Raw genomic sequence first — 19,727 nt, 5'->3', positions numbered from 1 at the left:
ATTTTTAGCAGCTCCTTGAGAAAACTATAAACCTGGTGTGGAGCGGGGAGGGGGGAGGAAGAGAAGAGGAGGAAGGAAACAACTTCCGTAAAGAACCGAAAGAAAGTGAAACAGTATTTGTACCTTTGCACCTGACAGCAAAGCCCCCCACACCACCGAAAAAAGAAAAACAAGTGCTATCCATCCCGCTTGCCATCTCTCTGCAACATTCTGGCAGATCTTTTAAAAACTTTGAAAGTTGACATATGTAAGCGCTTGTCGCCTCCGAGTGACAAGCCGCTCATCACTCTTGTCAAACAGCCCTCCATCCCCCAGCACACCCCAACACACACACACAAACGCTCCAGACATTTTCAACTTGGGCTTCCCCACTAGAAACACAACTGAAAAGTTTTCTTAAAAAGAAGTGAGGAGCTAAGTGGTTTGTATCTTTTTTCCTTTCTTTTTTAAAGCAGAAACTACCCCAACTCACACACCCAGCAACCTTGAAGCCGAGAGTGAAACATGAAACCGATCAGCTGCGCTCGCTAGTTTTATTAAACTAAAAGAGAAACTATTTATAGACAAGCCGAGCGTGGTCGGTCCGTCCACGGTGGACGGACCCGCTCACAGTTAAAAAGAAGGGGGGAAAGGGAGAGAGAACATAAGGAGGAATAAGAAGACAATGAGAAATGAAGAGGAGAAAAGGTCAAAGGTTGCCTCCCCGCCCCCCCCCGCCGGCACACACTTTCCCCTTTTTTGGTACAAAGTAGGAGAGACGAGGAAATAAAAAGGAATGAACAGACTAGGGGGAAAAGCACAATTGTGCCTTACTTACCATAGTCGGAGAGACGAAAGCCGAATTCACTTAAATAATCAACTTTCATAATACTTAATTAATACCTAATTGCAACTGATTGCTCCCCGAATAACAAGTTGGTTCAAAATACTGATGTCATTGCTGCTGACGGTCCTCCCTGGGAATCCACTTGGGCACCAGCTCAGTTCAGTGGCGGAGAGTAGGAAGGGGGAGCGGTCTGGTGTCAGAAGTGATGGTGATTGGCAGGAGAACCCTGGCCCCGTGGCCACGCCCCCCACCCACCCCCTCCGCTCACCCGACCTCCCCTCCTACTGGCAGGAGGGCAGGTGAAAGAGAGCAGGGGAGGCAGACGGCTCAGTCCCTGCCTGGTTGCCTTTGAGGAAGGAGGATGCTCTCTGGGAGAGAGAGGGAAGCCAGCTAGCTCAGAGACAGCCAGCCAGCCAGCCAGCTGTGCTTCAAGAAGGGAGGGGGGGTAACGAAAGGGAAAGGAAACACTCTCAACACTCTCAGCACACACACACACTTCCCAAGCCTATTAGGGCTGCTTCCCAGGGGCTGCCTATATTGCCCTGGGTGCTTTACGCTTGTCCAGGAAAATAGAAAAGAAAGGAGCAAGGAGGTGGTGGGATTCAGTATATTAAAACTGGACTTTTTGGGGGGGCGGGAGAGGGGGTGGTGGTGGTGGCAGGAAGCAGGCAGGCTGCTCAAGTTATCCCAAGCATCTTGAATTTAGAACTTGCTCCCACTTATATCATGACCCGTTTGCTCCCCCCCCCATCCTGTGCCTGCTGCACACCGGACTCTCTGGCTGCGCCTTTCTGAAGGAACATGTTTCCTGAGGTTTTGAATTCATGTTCAGAACTTTGCATATTGCATGTAGTTTTAAGCCACTTTGAGACCCGGGTGGCAAAATCCGGGATATACATTTATAAAATATAATGATGGCGGCAATGAAGCAAACTTTTCACTTAAGAAACATGCCCTGCCATTTTTTAATTTTTCCAGAGGCTGGGTGCTCTCCCCCTTCTAGTAAAAACAAGCCTTGCTACAAGGCCAGATTCCACCCATTCCTCCAGCCTTGCACACAAGCCCACCAGAGTTTCACCAGCTTGCTCACCGTCCAGCGCCAATTTGTGACTTCAAAAAAAAGAGAGAGGAAAAAAATTGTTTATAAAGTTTCTCTGGCTGGTGGCCTGTAGGTTGATTCTTACTCACCACAGGCAACCAGCCAAATGGCACATTAAAACACATTCAGCGCTCACTTAGATAGTTTGTGGGAAAATACCTTTTGGGTTACACCTTTCAGAGTCACGCTTTCAACCACCTCCCCCAGCCAAAAAAACCTCCCCCCCTACCCATATCACCTAATTCAATATCGTCAGGATCTGCACATTCTAGTTACAGATAACTGTTCCCTGTCACAACAGAAGACTTATTCCCGAATCTTAAGAACCTAAGAAAAGCCCTGCTTGATCAGACTAGTAGACTCTCTAGCCCAAGAGTTTGTTCCCTTCACTGGCCAGCCATAGCCTTTGGAGAGCTGCTAAACAGGCCGTGAAGGAAACAGCCTTTCCCTGCTCTTGCTCTCCAGGAATTGCTATTTAGCAGGTACACTGCTGCTGAGCATGGAGTCTCCATTTAGCTTAATGGCTGCTGAAAGACCTCTCCACAAATAAACTCCCCCCCCAAAAGCACCATGATGAAATATTTCCAAATATGGACTGGGGGCCAGTTAGCACCATCTACCACCTCAGTGTTACCAGACATGGTTTTCCCCACACTGCTGAGGCCTTGGACTATCCTATCCTATTCTTACTATTCTTACTTTTATTTCCTCCAAGGAGCTCAAGGAGGCATACATGCTACTCTCCCTGATTTATTCTCACAACAACCCTGCGAGGTAGGTTAGGCTGAGAGACGGGGGCTATATTCAGTGCTAGTCCTAGAGTAGACCCACTAAACTTAATGGGCATAGCTAACTTTAGTTCATTAATTTCGATGGGTCTACTCTGCATAGGATTTGGCTGGATACCACATGGCGGCTGGCCCAAAGGCATATCCAGTGAGAGTTGCAGCTGAGTGGGGATTCGAACTCTGGTCTCCCAGGTCCTAACCCAACACACACCCTGCTCTGACCTAAGGGGGGGGGGAGAGGCCCCACCCAAAGAGGTTGGCTCCAGATGCACGTCCGTGTAAACAAGGGAAGAATTAAGCTCTGGCGCAAAGGCACAGCGAGTAAACACGAACTAATGGATCTTGAACATTGCATTTATTAAAGGATCACTCAACAGGAGATTTATTTTTATTTTTATTCTGTTTTAGAAAGTACTCTCAAGCTTGTGAGGTGTTTTGCAGGGAAAAGGGGATGTTTTCCACCTCTGTTTTTTGTAGGAGGGAGGAGGAAGAGTTTCTGCTTTTCTTGCAGTTATGCAAAAATGTGCCCTTATTCCTCCTCCACCACCCAATACGCAAATGGCAGCTGGTGCTCTTGAACAGGCAAACCTCCTAAAGGTATCTCAAGCTACTCTGTTGCCAACAAAGGGGAGTCAAGTCCTGGTTGGCCTGATTCTCACAGGAAAATGCTGGGTAAACATGGCCATGTTCCAGTACTGTTGTGTTCAGAAACTGTCAGAAGGACATGAGAATAGCTCGGCTGGATCAGGCCAGGGGCCTGTCTAATCCAGTACCCTGTACCCTGTAATGGGCAACCAGAATAGCCCACCAAATATCTACCTTTTGATCTGTGTCCAATAATCAAAACGTGCACCTGCTCTGTTCTTAGCTCTCGTGGCTAATAACCACTGATGCACTTACTTCCCTCCCCCCTTCCCACACATTCCTCTAAGCTCTTTTGATAACTACTTCTGCTCCTGAGCACTACAACAACATCCTGTGGCCGTGAATTCCACAGGTCAATTACATATTGCTTGGAGAATGTCCTTCCTCCAGCCCATACTGGGTGCGCGGCCAATAGGTTTTGCCTGATAACCTGTAGCCAATGCATCAGTGAATAAACCTCTATCGTGTGTCCTCCCTCCTTAAATACCCACTTCTTACTAATCTCCCATGGATTTAAATCAATAGGACGAAGGGCTGGGCACAGAGTACATCCTGTGCCTTTTGAACAGGACTTGGTGCAGGTCACCTGGGCAGCAACGCCATGTTTGAGTGAGTGCAGGCTTTGGAACAACACCATTACTGCTCTGGAGTGAGAGAAGAAAAGAAAAGCCAGACACCCCGAAAAGACTCATTGAATTTAATGGACCTAATTTAGGCTCCATATGCAGAGTGGCAGGGGCAACCCAATCAGATGGGCGGGGTACAAATAATAAATCATCATCATTATTACTATACACATAAAACAGTACCATACAACTTTTAACACTCTGCCAAAGAACTCTGGGAACTGTAGTTTGGGAAGGCGCTGAAAGTTGCTAAGAGATTCCTATTCTCCTTACAGAGCTATAGTTCCCAGAGCTCCTTGGGAAGAAAGATTGCCTGTTAAACCACTCTGGGAACTGCAGCTCTGTGTTGGGGAATAGGGGTCTCCTAAGAACTCTCAGCACCTTTCGCAAACTACAGTTCCCAGGATTCTTTGGGGGAAGCTGTGACTGGTTGAAGTGCTATGGTGCTGCTTTAAATGTAGACTGCAGATGGGCCCGACACAATTCAGGATGGCCACACTCCCACAAGTTTCCCAGGCAAGCCAAACCAGTTAGCCATGAGGAGACCGCAGGCGTCAGGATAAAAACAGGCCTGAGCAGCCAATGACACCTGATGACTTCTGAGAGCAAGCCAAAGAGTGTCTGGTGTCCAAACAACTCCCTTATCAATCACAACTGTGACTTCATTCATTGGCTAAAAACACTGACAGATGAAAGCAGCTATTGAACAGAAATTACGATGAGGAGTACTTGCACATTGTGCTTCTTAACTTCCTTTTTAGAAGGGCTGGCGACCCCCGCCCTAGCGGACTAGGATCCACTTACTTTAATCGGGGAGGAAGAGAAATCAAAAGTGGAAACAAGACAGCGAACTAAAACACTGATTTGCAATGGCAAATCATTGTTTGTGGTCACGTTTCAAAGGCACCCTTCTCAGTTAACAATACACATACAGTGGTACCTCTGGTTACGTACTTAATTCGTTCCGGAGGTCTGTTCTTAACCTGAAACTGTTCTTAGCCTGAAGCACCACTTTAGCTAATGGGGCCTCCCACTGCTGCCGCGTCGCCAGAGCATGATTTCTGTTCTCATCCTGAAGCAAAGTTCTTAACCCGAGGTACTATTTCTGGGTTAGCGGAGTCTGTAACCTGAAGCGTATGTAACCTGAAGTGTACGTAACCTGAGGTACCACTGTACAGGCAACTCCCTATTTGCGCGGGGGTTGTGTTCTGGGTGCATCAGTGGTAGTGCGTACTTTTAGGATAACTTAGAGAGAGACTGGATGGCCATTTGCCATGGGTGCTTTTGTTGACGTTCCTGCATTGCAGGGGGTAGATGACCCCCAGGATCCTATCCAACTCTACTATTCTGTGATTCGAAACAGCATCACCCAAGGGAGTTTGGCCCAAGATCTGCAGAAGAACACGAAATCCATAGGGTGAAAAGCCCACCAAGCAGTGTAAGAAACCCCAAAAGAGTCTGCTGGGGGCTGAGTGTGCTCAGCTGCTACAAAATGCTGATTGATGGTGGTGATGGGAATGAGACGGAGTATTCTAGAAAAGGGCAGGGCTGCCTGGCAGGCACTCCTGAACCCCACGTATTGCAACATTTTGTTGTAGGCCATACTTGTGCTTTATTAACACTCATCATGTAAGCAGCAGTCACACATGTGAAAAATCGTTCATAATCAGGGCTCTGCATGCCAAAACTGTGCCCTGCAAGCAGATAATTTGTCAGTGGGCGTGGAACTCAGCCTTCTGAGAATCTCCACTTTCTTTATTAAATGTTTCTTGTCAGAAAGTTGCAAATATGATGGTGTATGTAGGTTTAGGAACAGGGTTTTAATCTCATCTGTGCTGCCCCAATGTTGTTGGACTACAACTTCCATCATCTCTGAGCACTGGCCATGCTGGCTGGGGCTGATGGGAGCTGGAGTCCAGCAACATCTGGAAGGTCACAGGATCCCTAGCCCCTGTTTTAACCAACCTTTAAAAAACCAGAGCAGGCACTCATTCAGAGACACACCCTTTCTGGGTGGCGCTTTCAGATCCTCAGAGCCTTTTTTCACGGATGGTGACCCTGTGGCCTCCAAAGGCTGGTAGAACTACAACTCCCAGCATTCATATCTGTTGGACATGATACCCAGGGCTGATGGGACCTGGAAGCCAGCAATGTCTGAATAGTCCCTGCCCCATCCCTGCTTTCCTTATGAACAGGAGAAACGAAAACATTGTGGAAACACCTGGCAAATCGGCATAATCTATACAAGGGCAGAACAGAAGTCTTTCCTCCTGGAAAAATGTAAGCGCTAGATTCTTATACGGAACTGGCTGTGTTCCCCTAAATCCGCCTCTGGAATTGAAAGTTGGTATCTCCCAAGCACAAACCCTAAACTTTGCTCCAGTAGGAGCATGGGAAAGTGTCGTACACGGAGTCAGATCACTAGTCCACCTTGATCAGCGTTGCCTACACAGACCGGCAGCAGCTCTCTCAAGATTTCAGACAAGGTGTCTCTCCCAGCTTTACCTTGAGATGGTCTAACCACGGATATACATATTGTCCCCCTTTCCCTGTCCCTGTTCCACCACCACCCTGACCTAGGTCCAACCTAACTTACAACAGAAAGTGCACTTTTTAAAACAGGATTACTCAGTCTCTCTCCCTTTCCCCAGTTTTTCCCAGCTCTTCCTCCTTTTAGAAAAAGACCTCTGAATGAAAAGGCCTTGAAAGTGGTGGCCCCCCAGCTGGAGACCGACATACCAATAAATCTGGCTGTCTCTCTCCCTTGTGGCAGGCTGAGCAGAAATATCTCTCTCTCTCTCTCTCTCTCTCTCTCTCTCTCTCTCTCTCTCTCACACACACACACACACACACACACACACACACAAAAGCTATTTGGAAAGCAAACACTTGCCCCCTGGTTTTAAGCCCAGCCCTTGCCGATCCACCCAGCCAAGTACAGGATGTTTAAAGAGAAGCAGAAAAAACCCCAACCTGCACAAAATACCTATTTAATCAGGTAAATAATCTGTCCATTTGTTTTAAAGAGAGAGGCTTAGGTCTATTTACCCAACACGCCTAGGAACTCTCCCCTCACATTCTTTCCTTCTTTTATAAAATAGCAACTTTTTTTTTAAAAAAAAAAACAACGACGCAGAGAAAGGAAGACCTGCAGAGGAGAAGTACATTAGATGTGCAGGTGAGTCCGTGCATGTGCAAGCACAGAGAGTCCTGGGCTTCCTTCCTGCCCCCCACCTCCCGCCACCAGGTAAAAGGAAAAGAGGTCCAGATTTATGCAGGGGAGTTATGGCGGCATGTTTAATTAACGTTTCTGGATTGTGACAAGGCTGCGTAAGACCCTATAAAAATTCAGGGCGAGCCGCACAGCTCTGCCCCGGGCTTCCTTTGGCGCGGAGTGTGCGCCGTGCAGCTCGCACGTGGAACACACGTCGGAGGGAGAGAAATTCCCTCACGTGGACAAAGTTCAACCTCTTCTCAACCACGCAAGCGTCTCCGCCGCTTGCTGCAAATCCCCTGTGCTGCCTCCCCTCCGATGTCTGCTGTGCCTGACTCGCTACAACCTGTACAAACCAGCCACTGGGCTGCTTCCCACTCCTGTACAGCCCCTGGCACGCGGGCATATTCATCTCGGCCCGCTTCCTGGCTCCTGGACCCATTTGGCGAATGGCCATGGTTGAGCCTCAGAGGGGGTGGTTTGTTTCAGAAGTGTAGTACCCTGTCGGGCACTCTGGTTGTCTATGGGACCAATGGTTAGAGGTGAACATTTAGGGGGCCACAGGTGCCTTGTCCTTGACCTGCAGGAATAGTTACCCCCAAGTGTGTGCCTCAGTGGGCTTCCTTTCCCCATCCACACCCCTTCAAGTAGATGTACTTTGCTGGTGGGGGGGAGAGAAATGGGTAGCAAAACCATTCCCCCCCCCTCCATAGGGTGTTGACTGCTTTTAATTATTCAAGGCCTGCCAAGTGTTCAGAAACTCAGATGAAAGGTGATCAGGGCGGACGAGGGATGATTATTAATGATTAATAATTATTATTGTTATGGAGGCACAATGATTCCAGAGGTGCTGCGGCAAAAGCGGCGAGGGCAGTCGCATCGGCGGCATTCCCAAAAGCTACAGGTTCAAGCCGTGCTTGTAGCCATACCAGACGTCCACCCCAGATCCCAACCCTTACGTACATCGTTATTTATTTAAATTAAAGAATGCTGCCAAGTTCCTGGGATTCCAGGCAAGGTGCAAAGCAAACAAAAGAAGCCGGTCGTTAAACGAAAACTCGACGTTACCAATAAAAAGAAAAACAGCAAGGATGTAAATCCTCTTGACATCCAGATTATCCATCAAAAGGGCCTCTCGTGAGGAAGGATCTGTACCGTCTTGAAGAAGATTTGGAGGGCTTTGCACAGGCAGGTCTCATTGGACTCGGGAGAATGATGGTCCGGTGCTAAGAAGGATGAGAAGACTTGGCAGCAGGTTCAAAGGGCTTTAGCGGATTTGGGAATAGCAGATCACCTTCAGAGCATTCAGGACAGCCATCCTGGTGCCTGGAAGCTTATACAATGCTCCTAACCAGGGGTAGCTAACCTGCATCCCCACAGATGTTGTTAGACTACAAGTCCCATTATCCTCTGAATGCTGATGGCTGGTGGGAGTTGGTGTAACAAAATATGGAGGGACATCCAGGGTCAGCCAGCCCTTGTCCTAGTCAATCAGGAAGCAAGGCTGGAAGAGAATCAGGGTTCAGGAATGGGCAGCAGGCTTGGCACATTGTAGGACAGATAAGGCCCTGGGTTCTCCACCTTGCAGCCTCCAGGGCCAGTGTAATGTCTGGAGGGAAGGCACAGCACACGGCAACCAGGAGCTCAAAGATGGAACAAGGCTCCAGAACAATTTTTCAATTCATGCCTCCCCTCCAGCACAATGTGTAGAGAGACACAGAGGGAACACACAGAACCTTCCTTCTTTTTAACTTACGAAGCAGCCATCATGTCTCAGGGTCTCATCCTTACTGTATTGTCACACATTTCCTTGCCACTTACTCAGAGCTGCCTTCCCACTCTCTATGGGTTTTCCCTCCTTGCCCCAGATGACGTCTCTAAATAAGTTTGATTCCACAAATCTGGCTCATGGGAGCACTGCGCTCTCTTTCTGGCTCCTTCCCTAGATCGGGAAGTCTATTAGGCAAATCGAGTTGTCCTATTTTAAGTCAATTCCTTGTTTTGTTTGATTCATATTTCGTCAAGAGAGGCGTCTGGAGGCCTCCAGGCCTGGGCGTCGGGCACAGCAGGCAATCGGTGCTCTCTTTCCCGCCGATTCCACCTCTTTTCCCTCCTTGATATGGTTTCAGTTGCTTCACTGCCAGCATGACATGGCAGACGGATGTTGCTAAAGCCCAACACTTTGAGTATCAGTGTACAGGGCAGGGTCCCCTAAAGCAAGCGGGCCGGCAGGATTGCAGGATCCTAGCTCACTGCGCCTACTAGTCATCTGCTACAGTCGTTTAATAACCTTCTTTTTCCTCCAGTTTCCAGCCCCTGTGATCCGAGATGGAGGGCAGCCTGCCTCTCCTTACCTGGCCCACATGCCCTCTGCACCTCCATCTCCCCAGCAGGGCAAAAGAAGCTAGGAAGTAAGTTTGCAGGCTGTGATTCCTATCGTAGCTTCACTCAACACTTGAACAAAAAACAGAGTCTGTAGGGGCAGATGCCCAAAATTAAAGCAACTGTCCAGAATCACTGGGAACAACAAGACATGACCAGGATAGGAAGCCACAAGGTTCCCTCAGGAAGAGGTCAGTCCTATTTTAAGAGTGTGGCACCTACACAACGGTTTGCTGCTTGATGAGGTCTCTGTAGCACATGTGTTTCAAGAGACTTCCGCTGCCCACAGGCACAAAAAAAGGGCAGGATGGTGGTCCTGCTGGCAGAATTCAACCTTCTCCTTTCCCTCTGGACAAGGAATAGGATGGAGCATTCTCCAGACTCAGAGCATGTCTGAATGCCCCAGGAAAAGGGAGCAAATATCTGGCTGTAAGAAGAGTGTGATCCACCAATGCCCAGATCAGGCAAGCCACGTGGGAAACTAGAGACACAGCTGCCCCTTAGGACATAAGGCCAGAAGTTGACAACCTTCAGGCTCACTCGTCTGCAGCTAAATTTTGCAGCTTTTCAGGGAGCATCCACTCCCTCCCTCCTTGCGCAGGCTTTCTTCCCAGTCCTTCCACCTGGGATCTATGATACTTTAGGGACAGCCTCAATAAATCTGAGATGCTTGGGAAAGCCGCTTCTCAGCATGAAAAGCCCTGGCTTAGGGTAGGGTGGGATGTTAGCTATTTGCTAAATGGGTGCCAAAGGAAGGAACAAACAAACAAACAGGCATTGGCGAGGCTGGATTACTAAAGGAGATCTTCTTTACTGCCCAGTTACTCTTGCAAAGAAAAGCAAGCAATGCATGTCTCCAGGCAAAGGAGCATGTGGAATTAAACTATTTTTGAGCTTCTGGAAAGATTCTGCCTCAGGTCTAGCCACGCCAGGATAGAAACTGCTGCCTGAAAACTGTTAACGTGTGCACAAGTTAAAGCAGGTTACGCAAGAAAAGGGATCAAGCTTGCGTTTTTGTTGTAAGCTGAAAAACGAACAAACTTTTTTTCTAAAGGATTAAGGTGGGCCAGTGGCATAGCGTGGGTTACCGGTGCCCAGGGCGGGGCAAGTGCTGTGCCCCCTCTGGTGGAATGGGCGGCTGGGGTGGAGGCATGCAGTGGGGGCATGTGTGGAGCCAGTGCGGAGAGTGAACGGAGTCCAGGAGGTGCTTTTCCACCTTCTTCTTCCTCCTTCCTCGGGGGGCGGTGCGGGTGACAGTGGCAAGGCACGGGGGTTGGGGGCACATTGGCAGGTACCCATGCTGGGAGAGCAGAGGGCAGGAGAGGAGAATGGCTGGCTTGGAGTGGAGGCAGGCAGGTGGACAGCAAGCGAGCAGCTGGGCTAGCTGCTTGTACTCCAGTAGCGGCTTCTGGCATGTACATGGAGTGCCCGCCCCCCTGCTCTCCTTCCCTCCCCGCAGGCCCAGCGCTTTGTGCAGTGTTCAAGGATAGCCAGACCAACCTCGCCTCTCGGCCAGCCCAGGGTCGAGGTCTCCATGGGTTCCTTTAGCAGCCATGAGGCGGAGGAGGCACTGCCTGAACCCCAAAAATCTAGCCTGGGCCTGGCTTGCCTCTCCGTAGCTCTGGAAGGTAGCAGGAGCTCAGCCACACACCATCAATGAGGGAGACTGCTGTGGGGGTGCCTGGTTGCGCCCTTCAGAATTATGCAACCGGGGCAATCACTGCTACGCCACTAGGGTTGCACTTTAGAGCAAACTGTGCTAAATGTCCTCCTGCTGTTTCCAACAACCAGTTCCGACCATTTCCGACTCTGGTCCCACCCATTACTGGCATATGACCCTTGGAAGCTTGCCCAGGAAGAAATGTGGCCCTCTGATGGAAAAAAGGTCCCCCCGTCACTTCTGATGTTAAGCACGAGTTCTCAGATTAAAAGCACATGCAGATAACTAGCAAAATAAATGGAAATGAAGGAAGTAGGGTGGTGCCAGGGTGATACCAAGGATCTTGGGGTGTTGGGGGGAAAGGCAGAAGTGGAGGACTGGGGGGAGGAGAGTGTGAGGCAGACGTAGCGATTGCATTATCGAAGGAGGCTGGCTTGGCATCACCATGCAATCGCCTTGGTAATCCTGTTAGCCAGCAATCTCCATTCCGAAAGAGCTTCATTTCTTTGTGAATATTTGTAAACTAGATATCTAATGGAAAATTATAGGAAAATTATAGTGAAATTCATGACGAAGAAATCCGATTAGCCCTAATTCAATTATGCCATCTTAGCCCACACTGCACATTTCCCATTTTTTCCCCATAAATACCAATGCCAGGGGTCTGGGTAATCAAATAAAATTGAAAATCATCTTCCCATTAAATTCAATTAGCTGCAATTTCTAAAGCCTATCAGAGATTTTAATTACTAAATTATAAAATTCTCCAATGCTAAATTGAAACAAAAAAAATGACACATCCTTGAGTTTCAAAAAATAAAAAGAAAGGGGAAATAACAAGAAAAACCTTTTTTTAAAAAAAACATCCTCCCAGTCTTTTTGGTCCACAGCATATGTTAAATGAAAGAGCTTTGTTTTCTGCCAAAGGCTAAAAGCAATGGAGAGGACGGCACATTTTGTGCTGAAAAACTAGGAGTGTCTGAAATGGACCATCCTCCCTCAAAATGATGCTTGAACAAAATCAATCCATTAAGACCTTGCAGGTTAGACATCAGGGTTTTGGGTCTTTGTTTACCTGCTGTGCAGCTGACTCAGAGGCCACTGGTCAGAGGAGGGTGGGAAATTCAGGTCTTTTGAGTACAAACGTGTCACAGACTAATATCCTCTTTCTCTTGGGAATCACAGAACACTAAAGAGCCAATCCAGTACCACTGTCAGCTTATATAGCCTCAAGATTTGCTGGTGCTCCCTCAGTCCAGGCAAACTCGATCTTGAGTTGAGTTGATCTCCCTCATCTGTTTGCTGGGTCTTTCCTGGGCAACCTTTAGGGGAGGCCCAGAGGCAAAAGTGGGCAGGTCAACAAGTGTATTTATATATTTAAAAACCTTTGTGCAGTAGGCTGCCTTCTACGCACACTCTCGCCCCCCCCTCCACCCACCATTCAGACAAGCAAAAGACATGGTCAGGATTCAAGGGCATATCAAAAAACACTCAGGATAAAGTCAAGCCAGTCAGGGGTTTCTGGTGTGGGGAGATTTCCAAGGGCCAGACAGAGAGGTCTAGAGGGCCACAGTTGCCTGCCCCCTGGCCTGACGTTTCACTGCTCTACCACTACCACCCTCTTTCACCTCCACTGCTTGAAGCACCTTCCTGCTTCATCAGTTATCTCAGGCTGGACCTTGCCATCACTCAGTTTTGTGTGCCTAATCCCACAACTAAAGGGAAGAACAGAAATATTTCATTCCTTCCCCTGCCACACTCCCCAGTGTGACTTTCCACACTGTAGATCAAGAATAATGGAGGTGTAGTGTTGGAGAAGGATTGCAAGTCAACTCGTCCAGCTCCCTCTAGGAACCCAGAGATCCAGAGCAGCCCCAAACCTCCTGCTTTAAGACGCCCAGCAAAGGAGCGCCCACCCCACCACCACTCTAGGAAACTGCTTCCATTAGGCTTCCCCTGATGTCAACCAAAACCTGCCCTCTTGTAGTTTAAGACCTGCAAATCCATTTGTCTAGAGCAGGGTTTCCCAAACTTGGGTCTCCAGCTGTTTTTGGACTACAACTCCCATCATCCGTAGCTAGCACAACCAGCGGTCAGGGATGATGGGAACTGTAGTCCAAAACCAGTTGCAGACCCAAGTTTGGGAAACCCTGGTCTAGAGTCAGATCCCCCTCCCTGCTCCAACATGGTGCCCTCCATCTGCAGAGCATCACACTGGTTAGCCCTGTTCCAGAAAAACAATGGTAACCTGAAGGCTTCCAGATGTTTTTGAACTCCAGCACACATCTGCCCTAGCCAGCATGCCCAACAGTCAAGGATGTTGGAAATTGAAGTTTGTGGGGTTGGGGCGCCAGTTCCCTACCCCTGACCTAGAGCAGCCTCCCCACGGTGCTTTACAGATATCATCCCTGGCCATACTGGCTGTGGCTGATGGGAGAAGGAGCTCAAGAACATCTGGAGGGCACCAAGTTGGGAAAGGCTGGTATAAAAGCAATGAACTACTCTATCCCTTTTCTAAAGGTAAAGCAAAGGATAGGGAAACACTTTAGCTCCACTGCGGAAATATCTACTTCTAGGCATATATGGGATGGATACACATATGGGATATTGGAATCCCCAATGTCCCCAATTGGAGTAGTTAATGTTGCCTGCTTTTCCCTAGTCCTGGTGACACCCAGCAAGGCTCAGACAGTTCCACTTTCTCGACTGGGATGGCTTCGCAAAGACAAAGCTGGAATTCAAGGGGCTTCTTCTGATGTCAGGGATTCCCGATCCTTGCCTGCAATCTGGGAATCCTTCCTGGCCTCTTGAAACCAACAAACTCTGTCAGTTTCGAGGCAGTCACTAGGCAGATCCGGCTTGCTTTGTGCCACTCTGGCAGAGCTGATACCAAGCTCCATTTGCCAGGCGCCCTGGAGTTGCCAGTCTGGGGAGTCGCCCGCAAACAAAACAAAAAAAGTTAATTATCTCAGCTTTTTTTTTCTTTCTTTAATAAATAAGAGAAACTGGCTGAGCCGGATTCTTTGCAGGGCCCTTTCTCCCCCTTTATCATCCATCAGTTTCTGTGACACATTATTCAAAAGGATATATAAAAAAAGTTTTGCAATGTTCAGGATTGTTACTAAATCCTTTTTTCTCGTTCCTGCTTTCCTCCTCCCTGCTCGCTTTGCTTCTTACAGTGCCAGGCAAGTGGGTGGGGGAAATAATAGTAAATAAATGAGTAAGAAAAAGCCCAAAGCCAGGAAGGGGGAGGCTCGGGGGTTGGTCAGCTGCTGCTCCTGCCTCTTCTGTGGGTCGCACAGGAGAGCTGGCACTGGGCCCACCTGCACACCTTGCTTGCCGTCTCGCCCTGGAATGTTAACACGGGCACTGCGGAATTCCCAGATCCTTGCCACCAATTAATCAGAGTCCCTTTTGGGTGCTGGTGTGGTGTCACGATTAAAGTGTCAGGCTTGGGCTGGTGAAGCTGAAATCCTTCCTTCAACTGCAAGGCTCGCTGGGTGCTCTTGCTACCTCTCGGCCTAACCAGCACCGCAGGCTTGTTGTGAGGGTATAGGAGGGGACAGGGAGTGGAGAGAGCCACATACGTTGCTTGCAATTCCTCGGGGGAAATATTGGGGTAAAAGCCTAAGGAATAAAATGAAACTTTTTTTTGCTCCAGCCAGACTTTGAGGGTCCTGCTTGCAAAGTCACCAGGTCCATGCAACTTAGGCAAGAAGAAAGGAGCACACATTTTGTTCAGGCAGGAGCGATGGAGCTCCAAGCAAGCACTGGCCAGCTTGTCTGTGCATCCATGTGGCCCAATGGGTCATCCATGTGGCGGCTGGCTGTAACCTGAAGGTTAGTGGTTGGAGCCCACCCAGCGATGGCTGTGGACAGGATTCCTGCATTGCATAGAGTTGGTTCAGATGACCCTCAGGTTTCCTCCCAACCCTACAATTATATGATTCTATGTACTTTATGGAACATACCTGTGAGTGGAACGCATTCAGCCCAAACTCTGCAAGACTGACATAGCTGACATCTATGCACAGGTGGGGGGGAGGGGGGAGGAAAACACGCTGCTCCACAACTGCTGTCTCCCTGTGGTTGCTTGGTGGAAAGCCCTTTTCACAAATGTGTATTATGACTGAATAGTAAAATAAGGGGAATTAAAAGGAAGTGGCAGTCCTAAGCTCGCTTAACTTGCAACATTAACTCCATCAAAATCAACAGGACTTCAGAGGAGACGATCCAAGTGGGTTTTGCTCAGAGTAGACCGTACTGAAATGGATAGCTACATCCTTTCATTTAAACGGGACTGCTCTGAGCAGAAACGACCTATAGAAAAATGTGTCTCAGATGGGAGCATTAATATGAAATATGCCAGAAACCTAACGTCTAACCTAATCTTTCAGAAATCTAACGTTGAGGACAAAGCGTGGCCCCTTTCCCCAAAATACACTTTGTTCCTACTGTAGCCCCCAACCCATTGTTCAAAGGGTTTCATGCACTTTTCAGCCACTCTGGAGAAAAACACACCGGCATTGCTGACGCCAATGAAAGGCTGTTTCATGCATTCTTCCTCCCCTCCCACTACTTGCCCTGATAGAATCCCCTTGCAGGGGAAACTCCCTACACCATCAGGTACAAAGTGTCACCCAATAATTTTATGTGGCCGCCAGCAGCAGTCCTGATTCATGTGTTCATAGCAGAGATAAAAGCCTCTTGTGGCTGTGTATCATATATACTAAGGTGAAGCATGGGCTTTCTCCTCTCTTTTTAAAATCTGTTTCTCCTTCCCTGCAAGGAGATTGCATCTGTGTAGGAGTAATACCTGCAAACAGTTTTGCTTTGTTTATTTCCACAGTTTGCTTTCTTGGAAATTTCCTGGCAAAAAGGAAGGGCAGCACAGGCGAAAAGGCCAGGCCTAGAGACTAAAGATGAGAGAATTTGTTAATTTCAGTTTTCTCTCACTTTCTCCTTTTTCTGATCGTATTTGCTTCAGTTCTCCACATCAACTTATGAGCCTGGTTTTCACTAATATAGCACATTTGTCTAAATTATTTTCACTGAAACCTGAATTTCTAGACACCGTAGTATGTGCATTTTTGTGTATATTACCTGGCCAGAAAACCACATTGCAAAATTTGGAAAGTGCAAATTTGGCTGTGTTTTGGTTGGCGGCCGTATTGTCTCAGAAAGCACAAACCTTTAAATGCAAACTGAACCAAACAACGCCCCCTCCATCCCCACTGGAGATGTTTTCAAGCTGTTCTCCAGAAGCCTGAGAACTAGCAACTTGCTTCTTCTTCCTTCCTTCCTTTTTTCCTTTTTTAAAAAAATGAGGTTGATCAGATTTCTGAATTTTGCACCAGGCGATATAAAAATGTGCCACCCTGCTTACACAGCCGCTAGCAGACCCCTCTTGTCCTGATGCCCTGCCCTTGGCTATCCAGGTTTCCTCGGAAGCTTCTGCGCTGTTATTTCCTGCTCCACGCTGCCTGTCTAGAGAACTCTCATATTTTCAGTGCTCACCAGACCATGAATTCACCTTCATACCAGTTACAGGGTTATTTAGCTTTTCCTGACGCCAATAACCACCTCGTTTCAACTGCCGCTTCTGCCAGTCAAACAGTTTGCTCTTTTTTCGAAAACACACACGTAATACAAATGTGCATCATACCTGCAGAACTGTAGCGCCCCGAAGAAAACCCACTCCATTCTGGGATTGGGTCGGAAGATGATGTTTAGCACCAGACGCTGCCCCAACTCGCCGCCACCGCCGCCAAACCTGAACCCAGCAAGGTAACCCTCATTGAAGTTCACGCAACAGCTGCGTGGGAGAGGGTGGAAAAAAGGAATCACAGAATTGTAGAGTTGGGAGGGCCCTCCGAGGGTCATCCAGTCCAACTCCCTGCAATACAGGAATCTCAGCTTGTGTGTGTGTGTGTTTTCCTAGATCGTAGGACCTGATATCTACAGGAACATATGATGAACAAGGGAAGAGGCAGGGCAGAAAAGGAGGAAAGGGAAGAAGCATGGAAGAGGAAATACATTCAGAAGACAGGAGAAGAGGAAGAACAAGGAATCCAGGGGATAAATGGGTTCCTCCCCATGCCATATTCCTCTCGGCTTACAGGCACCAGTGTATTGTGATCCAGAAAAAAATAAAAATGGTAGCTCCACTTTGGAGACCAATACTCCATAGTCAACCATGTGCTCTAAGGGCAGGGTCAGGTTCATGGGGAGAGCAAGGTGAGATTTGGCTGTTGTCTACTTGATTCACTGTAGGCTCATGAAATGGGAGATCTGGATATAAGCCTGAGGTCTTTCTGCTGAATGTCTACTGGGTGGTCTTTGTGGTGGGAACCTTCTCTCAGTCTCCATTCTACCATCCTGTAAAATGGGAATATTTAAAGACCCTCTCTTCACACACTGATCCAGGGTTTAATAAACTGTGGTGAATTAAACCACGGCATAGAATTACGGGTGACCCTTGCCTTGTGCCTGAACTATGGTTTGTTTACTGCCAACAAACCATGATCTGAAGCCAAGTTTTTGTTGTTGCTTTATGAACCTTGGCTTGATTTATATGAGCAGCCTTCCTTAAGCATGGCTTGCTTGGCCAACCCACCATAGCCACTTGCCAAGCTCCAAAGGCAGAAGCAGCTGGAAAATGAAACCAAACTTTGGAGAATCAAGGCATGGTTTTGTTGAATCAGCTGAGTGACAGACAAATCATGGTTTGGCTAACCACGGCTTAGTGTTAAATGCTAACCGGGCCACCGAGTCACTGTGAAGTGAGAGCAAGGATGATGGTGGTGAAGAACCCGAGATTTTGCTTTCCTGTGATTTTGCTTTCCTGCCACACCATACTCCTTGATTCATGATGTGTCAGCAAGCCGTGTTACGTCTGCCTAGAGTGCCTTTTGGCAGGCGAATATATGTTATTGGATTCAATGAAAATGAATAACCACTGACTTCTCCTTCTAGCTGAGTTAGGCTGCTCAGCTTCTTCTTGTCCCCAACCAGCGCTCAAAATCCCCCAAGCTCCAGGCGCATTTTGCGACTGGTGTGGGTCCAATTGCGACCACATGGAAGTCTCTGGATGCCAAGTGGGCGACTGATATCTCCATTTGGTTGGTACCTCCAACCTTCTTAAGCAGGTCAGCAGAAGAGCTCCCCCACCCCATTTACATCCCTCCAAGGAGTACATGGTTCACGCACCCCTCAGTTAATCCCTACAACGACCCTGTGAGGTAGGTTAAGAGGCTATGACTGGCTAAAGTTCACCCAGTGAGCTTCTTGGCTGAGTGGGGATTTGAACCCTGATCTCCCAAGTCCTAGTTTGACACTCTTAACCACTACTCCACACTGGCTTCCTACAGTACTTCTGCAATGGGGCAGCTCTATAAATTAAGTTGGTAAGTAAATATGGGGAAAGCAAATGGATCTGAAATATTTTCCTTGAAGCTTGCATTTGTTTTAGTCTGGATTCTTTTACTTGATGTTTTCATGTGTTGTAAACCACTCTGAGATTTTTTTCCTTTACAATATAAAGCTGTGTGTAAGTGAAATGAATCACCATCACCATCTCACTGCAAAAAAGGTACCTAGCCAGTCCATTGTGGCGACTGTAACCTAGGCTTAAGGTGCAATTTGGCAATTAGCTTATAGATCTGAGTTTCCAACACTTTCAGTTGGTGGGGGCAATGGAAAGGGTCTTACAAACTGGCACAGACTATATAATCTGTAAGCAGAAGTTGCTATGGATCAATCTTTTATACAGCACTTGGAACTCAGCTGGCAAATAAATACTGAATTATTAAATTAAAATTGTTCGGGAAAGGTTTTCTTTTTTCTTTTAAAGAACATGTTGGATATTGCTTTCTTTTAATTCCCACCCATCCAACTCCTGCCCTGGCAAAGAAAACAAGATGTTTTGGATCGCTAAGCTGAAATTTTGCATGGCTTCCATGAGGAAGATATGAATCAACTCCCAGTTTCAGCAACGCTCCTAATTCCCTCCCTGGTGAGGTTAAGCAAGGAGATGACTTTTTTTGTTTTTCACCTCTGCGGCCCATGTGACGAAACCAAGGTAACTTGAGGAAACAATCAACATTTCCACCTCCCTGCTTCCAACCACCTCTGATTTTTTTTTTTAATAAAGAAAATGTTATTATGATGATTATTCTAAAAAAAGAAAAAAGAAAAGAACTAGAGCGAGAGTTTTGAGCAAACAACAGATCAATGGATCCCCGCCCCCTCAGAAGGAAAAACAAACACCCAGATCACCGCAAATTAGACAATGTCTCGCTTCACTTCATTCGAACAGGCTGACAATTTTGGGGGGTTGTTGCCACGGCGACAGAATAACACAGTGTTCCGCCTGTTGCAGAGCAATCAATTAACTTAATGCCGCCCAGCGCCTGTTTACTCTTCCATTCAGAGGTGCTGCCGTCTTCTTTGAATCCCTCTTTTCTATTCTTCCCTCCTTTGCTTCAT

The 19,727-nt window shown here is 47.8% G+C and overlaps 1 protein-coding gene across 7 annotated transcripts in view; it reads right to left on the bottom strand.

The window, feature by feature from the left end:
* Positions 1–19,727, bottom strand: part of CASZ1 (castor zinc finger 1) — a 300,204-nt gene that overhangs the window by 125,722 nt on the left and 154,755 nt on the right. For 3 of the 7 annotated variants that reach the window (XM_081923377.1, XM_081923383.1, XM_081923379.1), the window contains exon 1: positions 818–956. The exons of 2 other annotated variants lie outside the window; for them this stretch is intronic. In XM_081923377.1, the coding sequence (XP_081779503.1) occupies positions 818–866 (49 nt within the window). In that variant the 5' untranslated portion in view covers positions 867–956. Of the gene's footprint in view, positions 1–817; positions 959–19,727 lie in introns of those variants that run through there. 2 more of the 7 variants (XM_081923381.1, XM_081923382.1) reach the window with 2 other exon arrangements.

The sequence above is a fragment of the Podarcis melisellensis genome, assembly GCF_964234715.1.
Source record: "Podarcis melisellensis genome assembly, chromosome: 8".
Taxonomy (NCBI): Eukaryota; Metazoa; Chordata; class Lepidosauria; order Squamata; family Lacertidae; genus Podarcis; species Podarcis melisellensis.
Note: the sequence above shows the minus strand (reverse complement) of the source record. Positions and strands in the feature narration are given on the sequence as shown.